The 20,235-nt window shown below is 39.8% G+C and overlaps 1 protein-coding gene, 1 long non-coding RNA gene and 2 other non-coding genes across 4 annotated transcripts; all 4 read left to right on the top strand.

Annotated features, from left to right (window-relative positions):
• The first annotated feature begins 29 nt into the window (after nt 1–29).
• Nucleotides 30–4,037, top strand: LOC146968914 (uncharacterized). Its single transcript, XR_015034245.1, has 2 exons — nt 30–2,757; nt 2,819–4,037. It is a non-coding gene; the product is annotated as an uncharacterized LOC146968914 (long non-coding RNA).
• Nucleotides 4,038–7,508: 3,471 nt separating this feature from the next.
• rps4x (ribosomal protein S4 X-linked) lies at nt 7,509–13,689 on the top strand. Its single transcript, XM_085760541.1, has 7 exons — nt 7,509–7,609; nt 8,167–8,244; nt 9,095–9,275; nt 11,258–11,355; nt 12,294–12,465; nt 12,566–12,723; nt 13,534–13,689. Exons 1-7 carry the CDS (start codon nt 7,607–7,609, stop codon nt 13,633–13,635), a joined length of 792 nt encoding a protein of 263 aa, XP_085616667.1. The 5' UTR covers nt 7,509–7,606; the 3' UTR covers nt 13,636–13,689.
• LOC146968913 (small nucleolar RNA SNORD61) lies at nt 10,013–10,088 on the top strand. Its single transcript, XR_015034345.1, has one exon. It is a non-coding gene; the product is annotated as a small nucleolar RNA SNORD61 (small nucleolar RNA).
• Nucleotides 12,791–12,862, top strand: LOC146968912 (small nucleolar RNA SNORD61). The gene has a single exon (XR_015034344.1). It is a non-coding gene; the product is annotated as a small nucleolar RNA SNORD61 (small nucleolar RNA).
• Nucleotides 13,690–20,235: the final 6,546 nt, after the last annotated feature.

Raw genomic sequence — 20,235 nt, 5'->3', positions numbered from 1 at the left:
GTCCATCATGTGAACAGCTTTGTTTTTTGTTTTTTTCCCATTTTCCACTTTCCAAAAAACCGAAACACTCGATTGTGGCTTCTCTTAGCCTGCTTGTAGAAACTAGCGGTAGCATGTCCAGTATGCGACAAGACTTTTGTCCAACAAAATCTGACCTTTCTGTCCTAATTAAATGACAAAACTCAATAAATGACATTAAACTTATATTCTAGAGAGCTTTGCCTTTCATATGAACCATTTCTAATTCCAATTGATCGCCCACAAGTCAATTATACTACAATATATAGACTTTTGTCAATGACTGTAGATAGCATGCTGCCAAACACATGCCTAATATAATACTTTGGTGAATTTAACACTTGTCAGACAAATCGACTCCCAACTCAAGAGTCACTTACACCTTTTTCCAGAGCTCTCAACTGCATTATACAAGTTAACTTTTGAGTTAACACGGACCTAAACGGTTTGGATTAAATCATAACAGCTGCTAAAGCTCACATGTCAAACTCCCATCTGCCGCCGAAGACCATGTGATACGGTTGAAGAGGTTGAGGAACCTAGGAAGTTGACCTTGCGTTGGGACTGTTTGGTCAAATGGGGGGAATGCTGCTTTGCATGTGATATGTGCGTCCGTTTTTGCATTTCACAATTTCAAATTTATATGTAAATATCTGAAGGTGACGTGAGTCGGGGCTTTGAAGTCATTGTCCAAACTGTCCAAACACAACCTCCTCCTCCCACCTGAAACCTTTATTTATTCATTCATTCAAACCAAGAAAAGACAAAGGAGAGTTTGAGGTAAATTTGATTAAATGGATCTTAAACATCTAGAAACTTGAGACTGTCTTTAAAAGCAGCATTTTTTCTTTTCTTTTTTTTTTTTTACCAGATACTTGAACAAGCCCCAAAACTGTCTAGGCTAAATTACAGTATGTTTTGTCTGGACACTGATGTATTTTCCTTCAAGTAAAACACTGAACTGACCAGCAGTAGTTTTTTTTTTTTTTTAATACACCCTGATTTGCATACAGCTTCTCCTGTGTTGGACCTCCACAGCGTTGCCAGATCATGTGGTTGCCAGTTTTGTTCCCCAAACTTTTTTTATTTTAATGGAATAGTCATTGTTTTGACTTCATAGAGCGAACTCTCCGTCCACCAGGTGTTGTTCCTCACTGCTGCAGACTGAAAAACATCCCATGGGGGGTTAAATTGACCCCCCAACATCCATCTATAGGAGCTTTACTGTGCTTGTGTCCAGCTGTAGATGGATGCAGCCGGGCTGGGGGCTCCGACCTATATCTGTTATGGTAAGAGGAGACGAGGTGGGAAGTAGGGAGGAGGGGGGACAAAGGCCTTTCACCTCGATCCAGCTTGTCTGTCATCTCGGACCACACACACACACACACACACACACACACACACACATAGACAGACACGCACGTGAAAACACACACCTGTAGCCTACTGTATGAATTTGTACATGAGCTTGCAACAAAACACCTGCATGTACATTGAAGTCCATAGAAACAATATAGAGGCTGAAACGCAGCTGCACACAGGCAGCACACAAAGGCATGGAAATACAACACACACACACAGACACAGACACACACACATGCACGCACACACACACACACACAGAGGAGAGATCGGAGATGGTATTACAGCAGGGAAACGGGAGTAGCGGCCCTGAAACAGGCACTTGTTCTGTTACACTGAGACTTCACAGGGAACTGGGTCTGTCCATGTGTGTGTGTGTGTGTGCGTGGAAAAAAAGAAGAGTGTGTGTGTGTACGCCGGTCCAACAATGCGGTAATGTGTGTGAGTTTGTGTGTCTGCGAGTGAATGTGTATGTGTGTTTAAGAGGGGAAAGGATGAGCAGGATGAAGAAGACCACTGGTGGAGGAAGAACATGCAGAGCCTCGTTAATTTATTTAGATAAAGGCCGGTTTGGCTTACACACACACAATAACACACAACCTCAACACACACACACACACACAGACACACACACACTGCTTTGTAGCACTTTTTTTTTGATGTGGACGTGGGTCTCAGTCACAGTCAGTGAGCACAAAACTTTCTTTAATGAAACGCGAGAAGCAGAGATTAATGAAAACCTGCTGAAGGAGTAATTTGACAGAAAACCTTTTTTTTTCTTTTCTTCTGGATTTTTTCCCCCTTTTTTTCTTTTTTTTTGTCCTTTATCTGCCTCGCTCCTCTGACCCAGTGGCCAGCAACAGTAACAGCAGTAGAGAGCAACATAAAGATGCTTCTCATCACTTCCAAATCCAACAGACAGACACACAGACAGACACACTGGATCTCCTCTTCCTCCTCCGTCTCGTCGCCTAAGCGGGTCAAAATAACATTCTTCAGATCGAACACAGCCTCCTGTTTGTTTCCATCTGCTCGGCATCCTCTTTTTTTCATCCTTCTTCATCATGTGTGTCTGTGTGTGTATATATGTGTTGTTCTGCAGTTCGGACCTTAATCCCTGTTGAGTGAATGTTATTTTTTGCTGTGTGAACCAGACGGACCCCTCTCCCTTGAGAAGTTTCCCTGTTGGAGATGCTTGAATCGTCTGGAGGGCTTTCATTTCCTCTTTTTCCTTGACCCCCACCCCCGCCCACCAATATTGCAGATTAACCCCGGCACAGACCTTTTGAACCAAAATATACCTCACAGCTATTTGGTTTCTAATGGCAGCAACTCCGACCCATGGCAAAAGACTCCTCACTTAGTCTTCGCACTTAAGTAATCACAGTGTATAACCATGTGAAATGCTGAAGGAGGCCTCCACCTGACGCCGTCTCAGCATCACAGCTGGTTTTTATGTGTTTTGGCTACAAACTAGACTTCAAATAGATCAATTAAGATCAATAAACTACTTTTTTTCCTTCTCTGATTTGTTGTAGCTCTCTACGAAATTGACGTTTTTATGCTAAATCAGAACAGAATAGAAAATTCACCACAAGCAAGTTTGATATTCGATTAATTATTGATGATTCAAAAAGAAAAAGTTCAAAGTTTGTTAGTTTTAGTGTCTCACATGTGTGGTGGGATTTCCTGCTTGTAATTGAAAACCTTCATCGACATAATTAGTGTGGCCCATAAACCTGTCAGTGAGACGCAACACAACCCAACGGCCTCCAAAATGACCTTTTATCAACACATGTCAAGAGCTGAAACCATTAGACATCGGATTTCCTACTCGTCTCTGGTACAGATCATTAGAAACCAAATATTTTGCCAAATTTGGACGTGTGGTTCAAGCAACAAGACGTTTGAAGACGTCGATTTCAGCAAGTTGTGATTGGTACTTCTGAAGTTCTGAGGTTCAATAGACGAAATGAATAGTCAGACAAAGTAAGTAATTGCTGATCGCTCAATTGATAGTCACAACCCAAGAAGATCAAGTTAACTCTGGTTTCAACCCACTAGTCTTGTGGTTTTTAGATGAGGACCTGCTCTGAAGAAGCCAATAAATGGTGAAAAACTGGCTTCACAAACAGCGTTAAGGCTTTAAGTTGGACATCTAACACCTTTAAACTAAAACTCCTTCATGGTTTCTACAACTAATGAAGTGAATTTACAGTTCAACACATGACAAGGGTGATTTGTTGTTGCTAACACATCAAGGGCAGTGAAAACCTTTAACACGAGTGGTGATACATGTTGTACACTGATGGTCGGGAACGTTCAGCCACTGCTCTGCTGCCAGGATCAATAAAAAAAAAACTGATTAATTTCTTCTTTTCCTTTTTTAACCTGTAGATTAAAGTCTTATTTTGTTGTTTTATTTTTTGCTCGCTTTGTGTTTCTACCTTGTGTTTTGTTTTTGTTTTGTTTTTTTTCTCCTAATGATGAAATGAATATTATTCAAAGATGATGATTTTTAAAGCACTTTTGCTCACCAGCTCTCACTTGTACATCCATATGAATATGTAAATGACTGAGATCATATTGAAAAATGTTTGTATTTTTGTTACGCCTCTGAAGTTTGGAGGGAAAAAAATAAAGAAAGTGAAATCTGACCTGGAGTGAATGTCTGTTATTAAAACTCCTCAGACATGAAACTTAAGCATTTACTGGTGCCCAGACCCTCTACACTTTATATTTTTTCCAATCTCATGAGCACACAGCTGAGTTTTATGAACAGATAAATGATCAATATACACAATAAAAGACAATGGGGTCGTCAGCAAAAGTTATTTGGTATTTTATTATTAATAATAATAAAGTAGATCAACTGAAAAACAGACCATGTGTATTTAAAAGGGAATACCTTTAACATCAGATGACAGATCAAGTGTATTTAAAGGGTAAGATAGACACTGTACTGATTGAGTCAGTTTGTTTGTGTGAGGCTGCCACCTGCTGGTAGTTGATGGTTATTGCAAATAATTACTACTATAGCACACGCATCTTTTCTTTGTATTACCTTACAACAGAACATATAATACACACTATTAAGCATTAAGCATTAATAAATGCTGAATTCTTCATTTATAACGCATGAATAGGTAGTTAGTATAAATACAGTTAGTGCTTAATATCAATGATGAGTAAAACATTTTTAACTGTGTTTACTTCATACTAATGAGTATTCATGAGTTATAAATGAAGAATTCAGTATTTATTCATGCTTAACTAATGCTTAATAGTGTGTACTTATTATAAAGTGTTAACTCTCCTTCCGTTAGTTTGGTCATTTTTTAAAATTTTATTTTCAGAAGTTCTCTGTATCTTTAAAAAAAATTCTTTTAAGTATTTGGTGGGGCTTTTCAGACCTTTAATGGAAATACAGTAGAGACAGGAGATGGGGAAAGAAGGGACAGTTTTTGACAACTTCATTAATGATGTTAATGTTTCACTTCATTTGTCTCAGTCCCATCAGTTCTTCTTTCTGTCCCAGCTCCACAGGTGACTGTGACGTGACAACGCTGCCACCTGGTGGCGATGTTCATGTCACAGCACAGAAACAGAAACAGAAACAGAGCTCCAACATCAAACAGCCTGAGTTACATAATTCATGCAGAGATAAACGACTACAAATCAACAAACGAGATAAACAAAATGAGTTAACGAGGACAATGTGGAACGAAAGACTGTGAACGTTACACATTAAAACAGAGGAATAAGTCCAAGTTCAAGTGCTTTTTCTGGGTGGAAATGTGATTCCCCCCCCCCCCTCATATTTGGAGAAGTAAATAAAGACAAAATCAGCAGGAAGATGAAAAATAAACAACCGAAACCCTCCAAACCAATTAGCCTACACATAAATGATAATACACTGTCCAGTTTAAACTAAAAAACAAGGTCTTGATGTTTCTTTAAAATCAACCAGCTCAGAGTGAGAAGTCTGTGATATTAGAAATATTTCTCAGACAGTAAAAACCTCTGAAGTAAGTGTTGAATTATGAATCAGTTGAATTCATGTTGCTGTTTTTCTGTGTAAATTAAGGTCACAGTCACTTTTTGACCTGGTTTCTTTTAAGAAAAAACAAAAAACAGAGACAGAAAGGGATGGTAATTATTTAAAAATAGCTAATAAATCACGATTGTGTCACAACAATCTGCTGTTTTGTGTATTGAAAGCTAGAAAAGCACTTTTTTTTCAAAGAGAGTGGATCTGGCTGCAGTATGTGTGTGTGTTTCTGAACTAATAAGAAACTTGTTTAATCACTGACATCAGCTGGAGTTTATTACGCTCTACATCTGTATTTAAGCCACTTTCAACACATGTCGCCGCTTTATTCTGTCAACTTTTTTTTTTGAAATACGACTCCACAAATCTGTGTTTAATCCTCGTGTGTTTAAAACTTCCCGGGGTTGTGGACCAAAAGTGTCCAGTACAAGTACAACAACAGTGCATTTTTTAAAAAGAAGTGGGTCAGGAAATTAAAGTGGAGAAAATGTAGACAGGTCCCCAACAAAGCTGTAGAGAGAGAGAGAGAGAGAGAGAAAAAAAGTAGGTTAGTGGGTGGATTCTGCAGGAAACACTGTAACTGGAAAACAGACTGGTGCACGATCTGAAGATTTATGATTCAGGGAAAGAAAACAAGAAAATATAAAGTGGGTCACCAGAGATAAATGTGTGATAATGCACCAGGGAGAATTTTTCTTTCTAACATAAATAGACTTCAGATTTGTCCCGGGCTTTGGGGTTTAGTTGCTGCAGCAGCCTGGAGGACACAGAGCAGAGGAGGAGGCGACGACAGCGGCGGAGGCATGTGTGCATCAGTTGGTATCATTTGGCGGAGGAAGACTCAGACCCGGGAGGAATTTTATCTGCACAAAGTGTAAACAGGACTGAAGTCTGGCATTTCCTGACCAAGACAGTGTGAAAGGCAGAGACAGAGACAGAGAAAGACAGAGGGAGTCAAAGACGAGACGACTTTATACAGCTTTATATACGAGAGCAGCTTTGGACCATTCAAGTTTAGAGTTGTACAGACATTAATGGTGGCCAGAAGATTACTCCTACGGGCAACAACAATATCATCACTTTGGTTTGTGGATCCCACATGATCATATAAAACTACATTTTCAGACGCTTTAGGCTATTTATTGGTATTTAATAGCTCACTCAACATCACACACAAAACACTATATCACAAATGCACTCATTCTTTATTTATTATCTATCCATTGGGTATACAGTATTAGTAGTGCTATAAATATATATAGAATACTATCATAAACAAACAATAAACATGCAAAGTAAATGTATCTTGTGATTGTGGCAACACTTTTGTTGTCGCTTTAAATCCAAAACAACAACATAATGTATGAGGTACAATACAAAGAGTCAGTGTTTTCTTTTAAATCTCGTCTTTTTCTTTTCAGTTGATTTTAGCTGAGCTGCACGTGTCTTCCCTTTTATGTCATTCACTTGTTTTTAGCTCTGCCATGCAGTTTTAGTGTCTCTCTCTACTGCAGGCGTGTTAAAGGTACGGTGTGTGGGCCAAAACCAGCCCGTCACACTGTCCAATCCGGCCCGCACGATGAATTTGTGTGAAAAGACAGAATATTGTTGAAATTCCAAGTAGTTTTCTCACGAAATTCAGGTTGTTCATAATGATTTGTAAAAGGATACTTAATTAACCGTAAGCATCTTAATGTACTCCTTTGCAATAAAACAAACAAAAAGTTTATAGGTTATTACGCTATCTACTGGTCCGGCCCACATGAGTTCAAATTGCGCTGTATGTGGCCCATGAACTAAAATGCTGTATGGTTTTATCCTCCATTGTTTTATTGTTCCTGCTGGATTTTATTTTATTGTTTTAACTGTTTCTCTGATAAGCACTTTTTTTTTCCTACATCTGTTTGATAAGTAGCCTAGGCTACTATAAATAAAGTTATTATTATCATCATAATTGATTAATTTTGTCCGTGTGAACCTTAATGAGGCTTATGCGTTACTTTTTATTTCAGTATTTGTACCAGTTTCCTCTTCCAAACAGAGGACAAAAAGTGGAAAAACGAGTGTTAGATTTTAGCTTCGCCTTTCGGCCCGGATGTCCCTCCCTGTCTGCCGTCATCGGCCTTATCATTGAATACCGGAAGGAACGAGGTCCTTTTCCCCGCAGACTCCAACATGGTGAGCTGTTTCTCCTCACGACTCCTCTCTGACAAAATCACCAAACATCGCTTTTTGCCGTCGCGTTGCCGCTCACATATCTGTCCTAGTTTGTAATTACACATCTAATTAAACGATCGATGTTGATATTGTGGCCAGAAACACCGATTGTTGGTTTTTATTGATGATTTTAAACCAGGTGACGCGTTAGACTGAATGTGGCTAACGGTGTTAGCTCGTCAGATAACGGGAACATGCTTCTAAGATTTTCAACGGAAATGTCGCTTTTTTCACACAAACCTGCGCATTATTTCTTTATTTTAAGGCTAAACACGTAATAATTTAACTGTTAGACTTTATATATAAATGAAAGGGCGACAGCGTTATCTCAGTTAGGCCGCAGCCGGCGTTAGCGCACCGTGCTAACACCGGTCTGACCCAGCGTGTCTTTATGCAAACGCGGGTTTCTTTCACTTTTACCCCTGTAATTTTCAATCAAAGGAGACTTTTTATACTTTGGACCAGAGACACCGGTTGTTTTGTCTCCTTGTTGACCGACTTTGCCCTCTCTCCTCCAGGCAAGAGGTCCGAAGAAGCACCTGAAGCGCGTCGCAGCGCCAAAGCACTGGATGCTGGACAAGCTCACCGGAGTTTTCGTAAGTAATGTTTCTTATGATTACTGAAAATTAACCTGTGCTCAGTGTTGTGTTTTTCTCTGCTTTGTTTGTCCAATTTTTGTGTAGAAGTAGATTTGAATGCATGGGTTAAAAGCTTGTACTCACAAGACAGTGTCACATTGAATGACAGCGATGAAGACCTCAGTTTTCTCATTCAGTTAATCGTCTTTTGTTGATTAAATACGAGAAAGCTTAAATACATATGTCATTTTAAGAGTTGCATGTTTTTATCTGGAGCTGAACATGGTGGAAGAGGGTTCAGACAGAAGCATTGTGTTATCAGCCATGGGGTTTTGAGGATCAGAGGTTCATAGATGAGAAAAAATGTGTATAAATGTGGGGCTGTGTTGTGATTTTCAACTATAAGAGGCAAATAATGCAACATATGGCTAATTTCATATTCTGTTTATGTGAAGCTATAGTTTTATCTGCTTTCTATAGAGACCTATAGTCAATTCATGCTTCAATAGTCAACTTAAACACATCAGATTTATATGATGCTTTGTGTTTTTAATATAATGTGCTACACGTTTTAAACAGCTGCTGCATAGATTTGTGACTTGACTTCAAAGCTCAGTTTTATCCTATATTGGTTGAGTTACTGTCATTCAGCATCACAGTAAGATTAGATAACTGTACGGTCTTTTACTTTAGACCACAACCTTGCAATAAGATATCGTTATTCAGCGTCCAACCTTTGACACTTAAAATAAACAAGCAGATAATAAGTTGTCGGTTTTAGTGAAGCTTGGATTTAATTTTTGCATCATTTTTGTGTCATATTACATCTTGACACATGTTAACGTGTCGTTGCTCCGTTCCCTCCCAGGCTCCTCGTCCTTCCACCGGTCCCCACAAGCTGAGGGAGTGCCTGCCCCTCATCATCTTCCTGAGGAACCGTCTCAAGTACGCCCTGACTGGGGACGAGGTGAAGAAGATCTGCATGCAGAGGTTCATCAAGATCGACGGAAAGGTCCGCACCGACATCACCTACCCTGCTGGGTTCATGGGTGAGTTCAGTTCGGCCTCTTGAAAAAAACGCTGCTCGGACCGGATGGAGAGTTGTGTTTATCAATGAAAGGATTTAAATGGATCTTAGCTGTTAAAATCTATTGGTCATGGTTTTAAAGGTGAAGTAGATCCATATGACCTGTTGGTGGGGGTGTAACGATGGTTAACCTTCCTGTTGTCCTACTGGGCCAAGGGAAGGAAGAAGGATGGAGGGAAAGGAAGATGGACGAGGAGGGGAACAGATGGGGTCAAGGGAAGAAAGAAGAAGTTAAGGATGGAGGGAAGGAAGACGGAGGAAGGAAGGAAAGAAGGCAGGAAGAAAGAAAGATGTACGAGGGGAACAGGTTGGGTCAAGAAAGGAAGGAGGGAGGAAGAGAAAGATGGAGGAGGGGGACAGATTGGTTCATGAAAGGAAGGAAGGATGGAGGGAAAGGAGGGAGGAAGAAGGAAGGATCGGAAAAGTGATGGTGGAAAGAAAGGTAGACAGGAAGGAAGAATGGGAAGAGGAGAACAGGTTCAGGGAAGGAGGAAGGAAGGACAGGGGTAAAGAAGGGAGGAAGGAAGTGAAAAGGGTGGTGGAAAGAAGGGAGAAAGGAAAGAAGGATGGAGAAATAGAGGAACAAGAAGGGAACGGAGAGAAGGGAGAAGGAAAAGAGAGAGGAGGGAGGATGAGGGATGGAGGGAGAGGAGGAAAGGACCAGAAGGTTAAATCGGCAACAAGGAGGTTTTTAAAGGAGCGATGATGAATCTTTGGTTTTGATCAGAAATGAGATGAAACTACACGACCAATTCCTCTAAGAAGTTCTGAGCTCCGACACGTCGACGTCTTCACTCAATGATATATTTTTGTTTGAGAACAGTCTGTTTTACCCCCTAGTCATTGCATCATGGCGTGGCAGGAGGGGGTTCGATTCCCATCCATCCCTCTGTGTCGAACATGGCGTTATGTTTTATATCAGACGTCTGTTTGTTGTCAGATCGGACGCTGTGGTCGTCGGTTTGTCGCTTGTTGCTGTCGGTGTTGATTTGTGTTGGATGTGTGGAGGTCAGATACCGAGTTAAACGTCTTGAAGAGACGGAGACTTTTTTCCAGTTTGGTTTGAATATGAAGTGGAAAATTATCTTAAACCTAGAACGTCGATCATCGTCCTGTAAATTGTCAGTGACGGCATCAAACCCGGTGATGAGGAACCGGCTGTGGAGCGTGGTTTTCTTTTTTGTCCTCAGTCCAACCGTCCCGTCTCCACCTCAACGCCGGCCAAAAGCCTCACGTGGAGGTGCTGCAGTTTAATTTCCAAACCAAAGGGAAGTCTTCGCAGCAGGGCGGCGGCTTCCTATTTATACACGTGTACATCCAACACACGGTTAAAGATCGTTCATACAGTTTCTATTGAGATACTTGTGGCTAAACTGATGACTTTTAACTTTAATTGATCTGTATTTTGATCAGTATCTGTATTTTATAGGATGTCAGGGTTGACTACTTGTGTTTTTGCCGGTGTTTGTTGAACAGAGTTTGTCCGTGTTTGTTGTTAAAACCTCCAGCCTGATGTGTTGAAGTCGCCGAGTGATGAACAGGTGGAGACGCTGCTGTGGCCGCAGAGTGTCGGCTCAGGTGTGAGGACGGAGTCACACGATGCTCTGGACTGTGATCTTAGGTTTATGCTCAGAGGGAGAAGGTTGACGGCAGCGGTTGATGGTTTTAATAAGTGTAGTATTGAGACTTTGGGTTTGAATTTGATGGTTTGTAAATCAAAACATGTTTGTTCTTGCTGTGTTGGTCGATATTAACGGGTTTAATAAGATGGGATGGAAAGAAACTGATCCGTTGAAGCAGCATCTCTTTGAATGAAAGGCACAGAATGAGCTCGGTGTCAACAAATTAGGTTTAAGTTGTGGTCTTAAACATTTATCACATGATTATAAACTTCATTTATTCATTGAGTCTCCTGACGCCTGTTGTTGTTTTTTTTAAATCCAGATGTGATCAGCATTGAGAAGACCGGAGAGCACTTCCGTCTGATCTACGATGTGAAGGGACGTTTCACCGTCCACCGCATCACCGCTGAGGAGGCCAAGGTGAGAGGAGGAGACGATGACATGTCACGATCATTTGTTTTCATGTTTAACCACAATATTAAACGCCACAATTAATCGTAAAGATTCCTAAATACCGTCACTTTGGTGAAAAGATTGTCTGAACCACAGAGGCAGATCAACGCAACTCGCATGAACGGAAACTGTGTAACTTTGCTTTTGTTCGTTAAATCATGTTAATGTCAATTCACATAACGCGTGTCATTTGTAATATTAAAAAAAAATAAACTTAAACATTTGGTATAGATGACAATTAATGACTTGAATATTTCCCCATGGCGACTAATAGTTGGACCTTTTTTTTATAGGGCTGCTACTAACAATTATTTTCATTATCAAGTAATCTGTTGACTATTTAAAAGATTAGTTGTTTAATAAAATGTAAAAAAAATGTTGAAAAATATCAAATCAGTGTTTCTCAAACCACAAGATGACGTCCTCAAATGTCTTGTTTTGTCCACAAACCAAAGACATATTCAGTTTATTGTCATAAAGGAACAAAGAAACCAGAAATATTCACATTTAAGAAGCTGAAACCAGAGAATTTAGACTCTTTTTCTTTAAAAACTACTGAAACTGATTATTCGATCATCAAAATAGTCGACAGTCAATTGAATAATCGAGTATTGTTCGATTAATTGTTGCAGCTCTGGTCCTGTGGTAGTAGATGCATCAAATATTTTGTGTATAATTAGTAATTATATTTTGACTTATTTTATCTTAACACATTCATAGTGTTGTGAAATTAATGAATGCATTACAATCGTCGTGATACTGTGATTAAATATATAATTGTGACATCCCATAGAAGAAGCAGCGTCATGGAAACACTTAGCAGAGAACCAGGTGTGGTAGATGTTGCTGTAGACGCTCCCTCCTCACCCCCACTCTCCCTCTCTCTCCCTCTCTCTCTCCTTCAGTACAAGCTGTGCAAGGTGAAGAAGCTGATGGTCGGCACCAAGGGAATCCCTCACCTGGTGACACACGACGCCCGCACCATCCGCTACCCCGACCCGCTCATCAAGGTCAACGACACCATCCGCATCGACCTGGACACCGGCAAGATCACAGACTTCATCAAGTTTGATACCGGTGGGTTGTTGTGTTTTTTGTTTTTATTTTATGTTTTACACATCGACCTGAAGAGGATTTCAGTAACCTAACGTGTCGTCTCTCTCTCTCGTTGCCGTAGCGAACCTGTGCATGGTGACCGGCGGCGCCAACTTGGGGCGTATCGGTGTGATCACCAACAGGGAGCGTCACCCCGGCTCCTTCGACGTGGTGCACGTCAAGGACAGCACGGGCAACAGCTTCGCTACCAGGCTCTCCAACATCTTCGTCATCGGCAAGGTGAGGAGGAAAAAACAAAACAAACAAAAACAGTTTGGATTTCGACCCTGCGATCGGAAACGTTGGAGCAATGATGATGTTATTGGTTTTGATCAGCACTGAAAATACACAACCAATTCCTCTAAGAAGTTCTGAGCTCCTTGATGATTAAAAAACAAAGATCCCTAATATTGACACTAATGTAAAGATCCCTAATTTAATATACAATATAAAAATATAGATAAAATAATGATGAAACCATATATTTACACTGGTTTTATAGATCCTTAATGTTATATATAATGTAAAAAATGTATAAATATAATACAAAAATAAAGATGAAATAAATCAAATGATTAAGACAAAAATATAAAATGTATAAATATAATGCAATAATAAAGATAAAATAATGATCAAATATATTATAAAAATAAAGATCACATATATTTACCTAATATTTATACTATATATTTTACAATATTTACACCCACTCTGTTAAAGCAGAGAAGAATTGGTGGTAAAGCTTTAACCCGCTCTCTGCTGCCTGACATTTATATTTTTTACACTTTCCTTCACCTTCATTTGTAGATCAATGTTTTTATAACAGGATGTCAACTTTTTGCCAAATAAACATGTTCTGTGAATAGTTTTATCTGGAAAAATAGAGTTAAAAAATCCCAGTTTTGCTTGAAATGATACAAAAAAACCTGTTGATCAGAATATTTGGGTCTTTTTATTCTGAATATTGAAGTTTATCTAATGAGTTAAAAGATACAAAACCAAAAACATCTGGATGGGAAATTAACCATTTCATTTCTGTTGAATCTCCAGGGCAACAAGCCGTGGGTGTCCCTGCCCAGAGGAAAGGGAATCCGTCTGACCATCGCCGAGGAGAGAGACAAGAGGCTGGCCGCCAAGCAGGGCAGCAGCTAAACAGGCCGCAGAACAGACCACCTGGTTTTCAAATAAACTGTTATTTACAAAACACTCGAACCTGTCCCATGTGTTTCCTTCTCTGGTTGCTATCGGCTACACTTCCTGTTCGCAGACTTTTAGGCTTTGATGTGGTTGTGGGGGGGAAAGATTCAGGGAACAGATCAAGACTGAAAATATAAAATAGTGGATTAAAACCAGGTCAGAAAATCAGATTTCACAGTCGAATCTTTTGTTTTAAACTTTAAAACGTATTAGGAATCGGACTTGGGTCTAAAATCAAAGAACACAAAACAGAACAGAAAATATCTACACTATAATATTTGCACCCACTCTGTTAAAGGCAGATCATATGTAAGTCAAGTTTTTATTATAAGACTTTGATGAAACAACTGATGCAACGAAATGTAATAAAACATTTGTACTGTTTGATTTTGACAGTTTCTGGACTTGTATAATACTTAGTTTACTCAAATTGCCACTAACATGTTGGCTCAGATAGATGGATATACTTAATTGATCCCAAACTGGGAAACAACAGTGCAGCAGCAGCATTACACACAGTGACGATAACAACACAAAGAATAAAAACAACCTATACATAATTAAATTGCAATATAAAAATGTATATACAACAAATAGTGTGCAGTGTTGATTATAGGTGCAGTGTAAAATAAAATAAGTGAACAGAGCATAAAAACATATGAAGTGCAAGACCTGAGAGTCATGAACAGTGATTTTTCTGAAACAACCAAAAAAACAACCTTTATTTACCTTTTTCCAATATTGATAGTGTCTGTGATCAATAGCAGGAAGGCTGAAACTGCTAAATTAAGGTTTTTAATATCAGCTCTAATCAGAGTTTAATCAATAGTGTTCAATGTCTAAATTAAATACACAATCTGCACCTGGGTCAGTTTAAAATAGTGTTTTTTCCTCTTTTTTTAAAAACCAAAACATCACATTTAAAGACGTCACAGCTGAGTTTCTGTTTCAGCTCCAAAACACAAAAAAACGATTAAACTCATTGTCACCATGAAGATTGGAGCCGTTGTAAACGTTAAACATCACAGTTTTAAAGTTTTGTTGTGACAGAATTGCATTTAATCTTAGTTTCAAGTTTAATTTGAATCCTTTTTTAATTTTAAACCAGTTTATTTAAACATAATCTGAATCTAAACCAGGATTTAATCTGGTTTAGATTAAACCTGGTTGCTGTGAGTTGAGTTGTGTCTCTTTAATTCCTCTGATCGACCATCTCTCCATCTTCCACCTGGATTCAGCCCATCCATCCCTCCATCCTCTCCTCCTCTCTCCATCCTCTCCTCCCTCCCTCTGTCTCTCTAATCCCTCCATCCTCTGCTCTCTCTCCATCCCATCATGCTCCATCCATCTGTTTGTTCTCTAATCCCTCTGCTCCCTCCTTTCTTCTCCCCAGTCTCACTTTACCTTCTCTCCTCTTCTGCTCCCTCCTTCCCTCCTTCCTTCCTTCATCCTTCCTTCCTTCTCTCAGTCCTCTTCACCTTTTATTTCACCATTTAATTTCTCTTCCTGCAACTATCCCTCCTACCACATGTTTTTCTACCTTCATCCTTCCTTCTTCCACATCTCCTTTTTCCTTCATTCCTTCATCTTTCCCTTCCTCACCTCCATCCATTTAACATTTTCTTTTCCTCTGTCTCTTTTTTCTCCTTTTCTCTCTCTCATCATTCTCTCCTTCTGTATCCCTCCATCCTCTCGTCTCCTTTCCTGTTTCCAACTGTCTTCCTTCCCAAAATATCTTCCACATTTCGTCCTCCCTCCTCCATCCCTCTAATGCATTAATCACCTAATCTTCCCTCCCTCTTTTTTTTAAAATTCCCTCCTTCTGTGAATATCCTCTCTCTCTCTCTCTCTCTCTCTCTCTCTCTCTCTCTCTCCATCCCTCACCCTCTTTCTCTCCTTCATGTCTAAATGTTCACCTCTTATCCCTCTGTTCCCATGTAGATTCCTCTACGTCATCCCTCCTTCTTTCCTCCACATTTTTATTTCATCCTTCCCTCCGGATCTCCCTCTCTCTCTCTCTCTCTCTCTCTCTCTCTCTCCATCCTCCCCTCCATCCCTCCATCATCCCTCCATCTCTCTGTGTTGTGAATCCAGTACCAGTCCATATGGTGACTGCTGAGTTACAGCCTGCTCCGCGCTGCAGTAACCTGGCTTGGCACGCAACCACCTCGCTGTGTGTGTGTCTGTGTGTGTGTGTGCATGGCCTTCAGTTTCACCTGTGTGTGTGTGTGTGTGTGTGTGTGTGTGTGTGTGTGTGTGTGTGTGTGTTACATATCGACACCACCTACACCAGCGATGTGCGTTCTCTAACCCGTTTGCTGCAGCACACGACACACACTGTAACAAACACACGCAGCGTGTCAGTGTGTATCTGTATGTGTGTGCCTGTATGTGTTTGTGATGCTGTGTGTGCCTGTGTGTGTGTGTGTGTGTGTGTGTGTGTGTGCGGTATGGGGCATGGGGCGGCTCCCATGACCGTCTGCTCTCTGACACACCGAACAGGACAGAGATCCGTCATCTGTCTGACAGGAGGAGGGAGGGAGGACGCCGTTCGAGGACAGAGAAATGTTTTAGTAGAAATGTTTCAAATCTTCAGCGGATCAATACATCTGATTATAGCTGCTATCTGTTACCTCACTGATCATCTGTATCAATAGAAAAGATCCAGGTTTTTGTCTGAACCTGCAAAACTCATTGATCTCAGTGTTACGTTACATAATTAATGACACAAATGCATTTTAAAAAAAGACTAAAATATCATGTATAAGTTCATTTCTACATCATTTGAATGGGAATAAAAGGTGAAACTGTCTTATATTGATTCATAGATGTATTTAGATTGGAATCCAGTTATCAAAAATATTATAATTTGAATAAAAACATGTATTATATATGAATAAATAAAAAATAAAACTATATAATTAAAGAAATTTGAATTAGAACGTTATGTAATGTCAATCAAAAAGGGATTTACACAGAAATGTTCGAGTATGTTAATTTATTCACTCGATATCAATCAGTTAATCAATCAATGTGACTTTGTGCAGCAGTTTTCATCTTTACAGAGTTTTACAGAATAAAAGCAAATAAAAAGACCAAATCACAAAAAGGTGACTAACGGTTCAATCTAATCTCTAATCTCTAATCAGAGTTTAGTTAAACTAGGTTTAAATGAGTAAATCCAGGTTTAAAATGGACCATTTCAAATTAAACTCAGTCACAACTCACAAAAAAACTATAAATAAACAAAAACAATTGATGACCAGTCTGTATGTGTCTCAATATAAGGACTGATGCGTTCATATATATGTCAGATACACAAAAACACGTGTACGTACAGTAACACATCAACACTCTTTGTCCCATTGTCAAACAAACAAACGAACCAACAACGCCTGTAATCAATCAGAAACCGTCGTTGACAATCAGCTGTGTGAAGTAGCTTGTGTGACGCTGACCTTTGACCCCGGTGTGACCCCCCCGCCTCGAGGCTGTGAATAGATTTATGTTTGGAAATTAATGCGACTGAATGAAACGACAGAATTTTAAACACTTTTTAAGAAGAAGAAGGCGAAAAAAAAACGGTTTGTGGTTCAGTAACAAATCAAAAGTGGCAGCGTTGTCCCCATTTTTCATTGGCCTGGGACCAGCTCTTGTAAACAACACACACACACACACACACACACACAGGGTCTTTGAACATGTGAAATATGAAACTCAACAGACGCCTGCTTTACTCCGTTCCTGCTCTGCGTCCCTCTTGCGAACACACATCAACAATCACATTTGATTCACACACACAGAGACACACACGCAAACACACACACACTGAGGCTTTGAAGTGTGTTTGGCTGCTTGGTGAGAAAAGCAAAAAAAACAAACAAAAAAAAAGCAACGAGAGGAGCTGCAGAGAGAGAAACACAGAGAAGAAGAGACACAGGAAGTGAACGTGGAGGATGAAGAAACCTCGTCCACCTCCAGCTGATTTCTAACAACATACACACATGCACACACACACACACGCTTCTTAACGAGCTCACTCCTTAATGAGTGTCTGGAGAAAATCAAAATCAAACTGCACTGGACCTCACACACAAACACAGGCTGTATGTGTGTGTGTGTGTGTGTGTGTGTTGTCCTGCAGGAATCAGAGAGACTTCGAGGTCGTTTTTATTCTGAAGCTGTAAAACGTCTCAGTCAGAGGTGGGACGGTGGGACGGACGACGACGTCTGTGTGGTTTCATCCTGGTTGTTGTTTCTATTTGGAGTCAATATGATTTATTATATAGGAGTGTATAAGTCAATTTAATAGCAAGAGTTCCCATGATAACAGGGTATACAGGAATCTTGAAGTTAATTTTAATACCTTTTTAAGTCTTTTTCAAGACCATCTCAATATTTTTTAATGCCTCACCACCACTTTAAGCTGTAACCATTTACATCAGTGACACTTTTAACTTAACAGTTTTAGTTTGTGATAAAGACTAAATTATAGACCATTATGATACAACAGAATTCAAAATAGGCTGGCGGCGTCATGTGACATATGGTGCGTTTGTAATATGCACTAGGAGCGCCAAAAGCGTACTTTGTGCCTCTGAATTTCCGCCCGAGTGCGCTCTGGCACTCTCAAAGACAATTTACGAACGCACCCACAATAGCCTAGTTTTTTATGTACCGGTCCATCTTTGTTTTTTAACAAAACTAATAAATTCACACACTTTAACAATGTTTTTAGGACTCAAACTCTTGGACAGCTAATTCAGAAAAAAATAACTTTAAAATTTAAGACTTTATAAAGTCGTGAAAAGACTTTTTAATACTTTTTAAGGGTCTTAATTTTTCCAAAATTGATTTATCACCTTTTAATACTTTTCAGGACCCTGCGGATACCCTGAGTGCAACGACTCCCTGACTGTTTACACCACTGACAATTGACAGGTCCAGGTCTTGGCTTTGGCAAAAATGTAATCTCAAAAAGGCCTCAGTGATAAAAAAAAAAGAAAAGTGATGTGTATGTGCTGTATTGCTGTCACAGTTTAGTGTGTTTTTGTTTTCCATCCACAAAAGTCTGTTTTTTTCTTATTTTGTTGAAAAGATTTTTTTTTTTTAGATGCCTGAGGCAGAATCACACCAATTCATAGGTGCGTCTGTCTTTTAATTTGGCGGGAATGCAGACAGGAAATGTGTGTGGACGTAGATAATGAATAAACGGTGCATAAATAAAAGGTGGAAACTAGATAAGAGGTTAGAAACACAACGGTACCACGATGTTATACAATTCTTATATAAATATAGCTACTACTGTCACACAGTTAACACAATAATAACATGTTGATTCATTCATTCATTTTTTGGACACATGATTCTCTGTCGACCTTTGACATCATTATTTGAGCATACAGCAATATACAAAATAGACACAAATAGACAAGCCCATAGACAGCAACAACAGAACGACAACAAAGCAGTCAATAGATAAATTCATCAAAACAAAACAAGTTTATATAAAGTTATAATGTTCATGCAGTTATGGCTTTGATGGTTTATGGACAACATGTGTCATTGTTTTTAGTTCATGTAGAATACATTTACATTAATAAACCAGCATTTTTTTCTCTATTATATATCTTCAAAGTACAGTTTTTTATTAATACAAGGGGCCGACCAATGTGGGATTTGTGGGGTCGACACCAATATCAAGCACAGTGAGGGAAGCACTGGAGGAAACTGTTGGAAAATGTAAATAAAATGAATAAAAATAACCATAAAAAGCCTCTAATGGATCATGACACACACACAGTGACCTACAGTGTTGGATGGATCAAACCACACACCATCATCGATCAATATATAGACGACAGTTTGTTCACCTGCGAAGCTTCACATCGGTCGGTCCTGATCGGCTGATGTGTCTCTAATCAGCTGATCGATCAGCCGGATCCTGATTATTTAAAGCAGAAGTAAGCGGAATATTTGTGTTAATATAAGTCTTAAATAGTTATATCTTCCGACAGCAATCACTTATATAGAGTGTTTGGTCTGAAACTCGGGTCTGTCAGTCACTCTGCTCTGCTGTAAGCCGAGGAGAAAACTTTCCTTGTATCCTACAACCTTTATCCAATGAGGAGAGAGCACGGCATGAAGGGGGGGTCCTCTCTGTGTGTGCAGCCAAGGGATGCGCGTGAATGTGGTGACGTAGGGACGAGGGCGGGGACTGCTAACTCCATCGGCTGACAAGAAGTTAGCCAAAACCACCGGATCGCTTACTTCTGCTTTAATAACTTTAACCATGACTCTGTGTGAGTGGGAGCAGAGCGGCAGGTCCGAGTGGAGGTGAACGTTGTGGAGTGTGTGGAGAAGTGAAGTGGGCCGAGCTGCTCAAACAATGAACTCAGTCATCTGAGGAGGGAGGGGGTGAGGAGGAGGAGGGAGGAGGAGGAGGAGGGAGGGAGGGGGTGAGGACAGATGTTTCTAATCAATTGCTTCCATATGATTGACTGCCTGACTGGCTGTCTGCTGATTGGACGACAGGCTCATTGACAGGCGAGGTCA

Source organism: Trachurus japonicus, chromosome 18 (genome assembly GCF_045865225.1).
Source record: "Trachurus japonicus isolate A0001 chromosome 18, Traja_1.0".
NCBI classification, from domain to species: Eukaryota; Metazoa; Chordata; class Actinopteri; order Carangiformes; family Carangidae; genus Trachurus; species Trachurus japonicus.
The sequence above is the reverse complement of the archived record's forward strand: the minus strand, read 5'-3'. Positions and strand labels throughout refer to the sequence as shown.

Excerpts from the sequence above, each read along its gene's own strand:
- rps4x (XM_085760541.1), top strand. Across the intron at positions 9,276-11,257 it reads CTACCCTGCTGGGTTCATGG|ATGTGATCAGCATTGAGAAG; the intron begins GTGAGTTCAGTT and ends TTTTAAATCCAG. Across the intron at positions 12,466-12,565 it reads CTTCATCAAGTTTGATACCG|CGAACCTGTGCATGGTGACC; the intron begins GTGGGTTGTTGT and ends TCGTTGCCGTAG.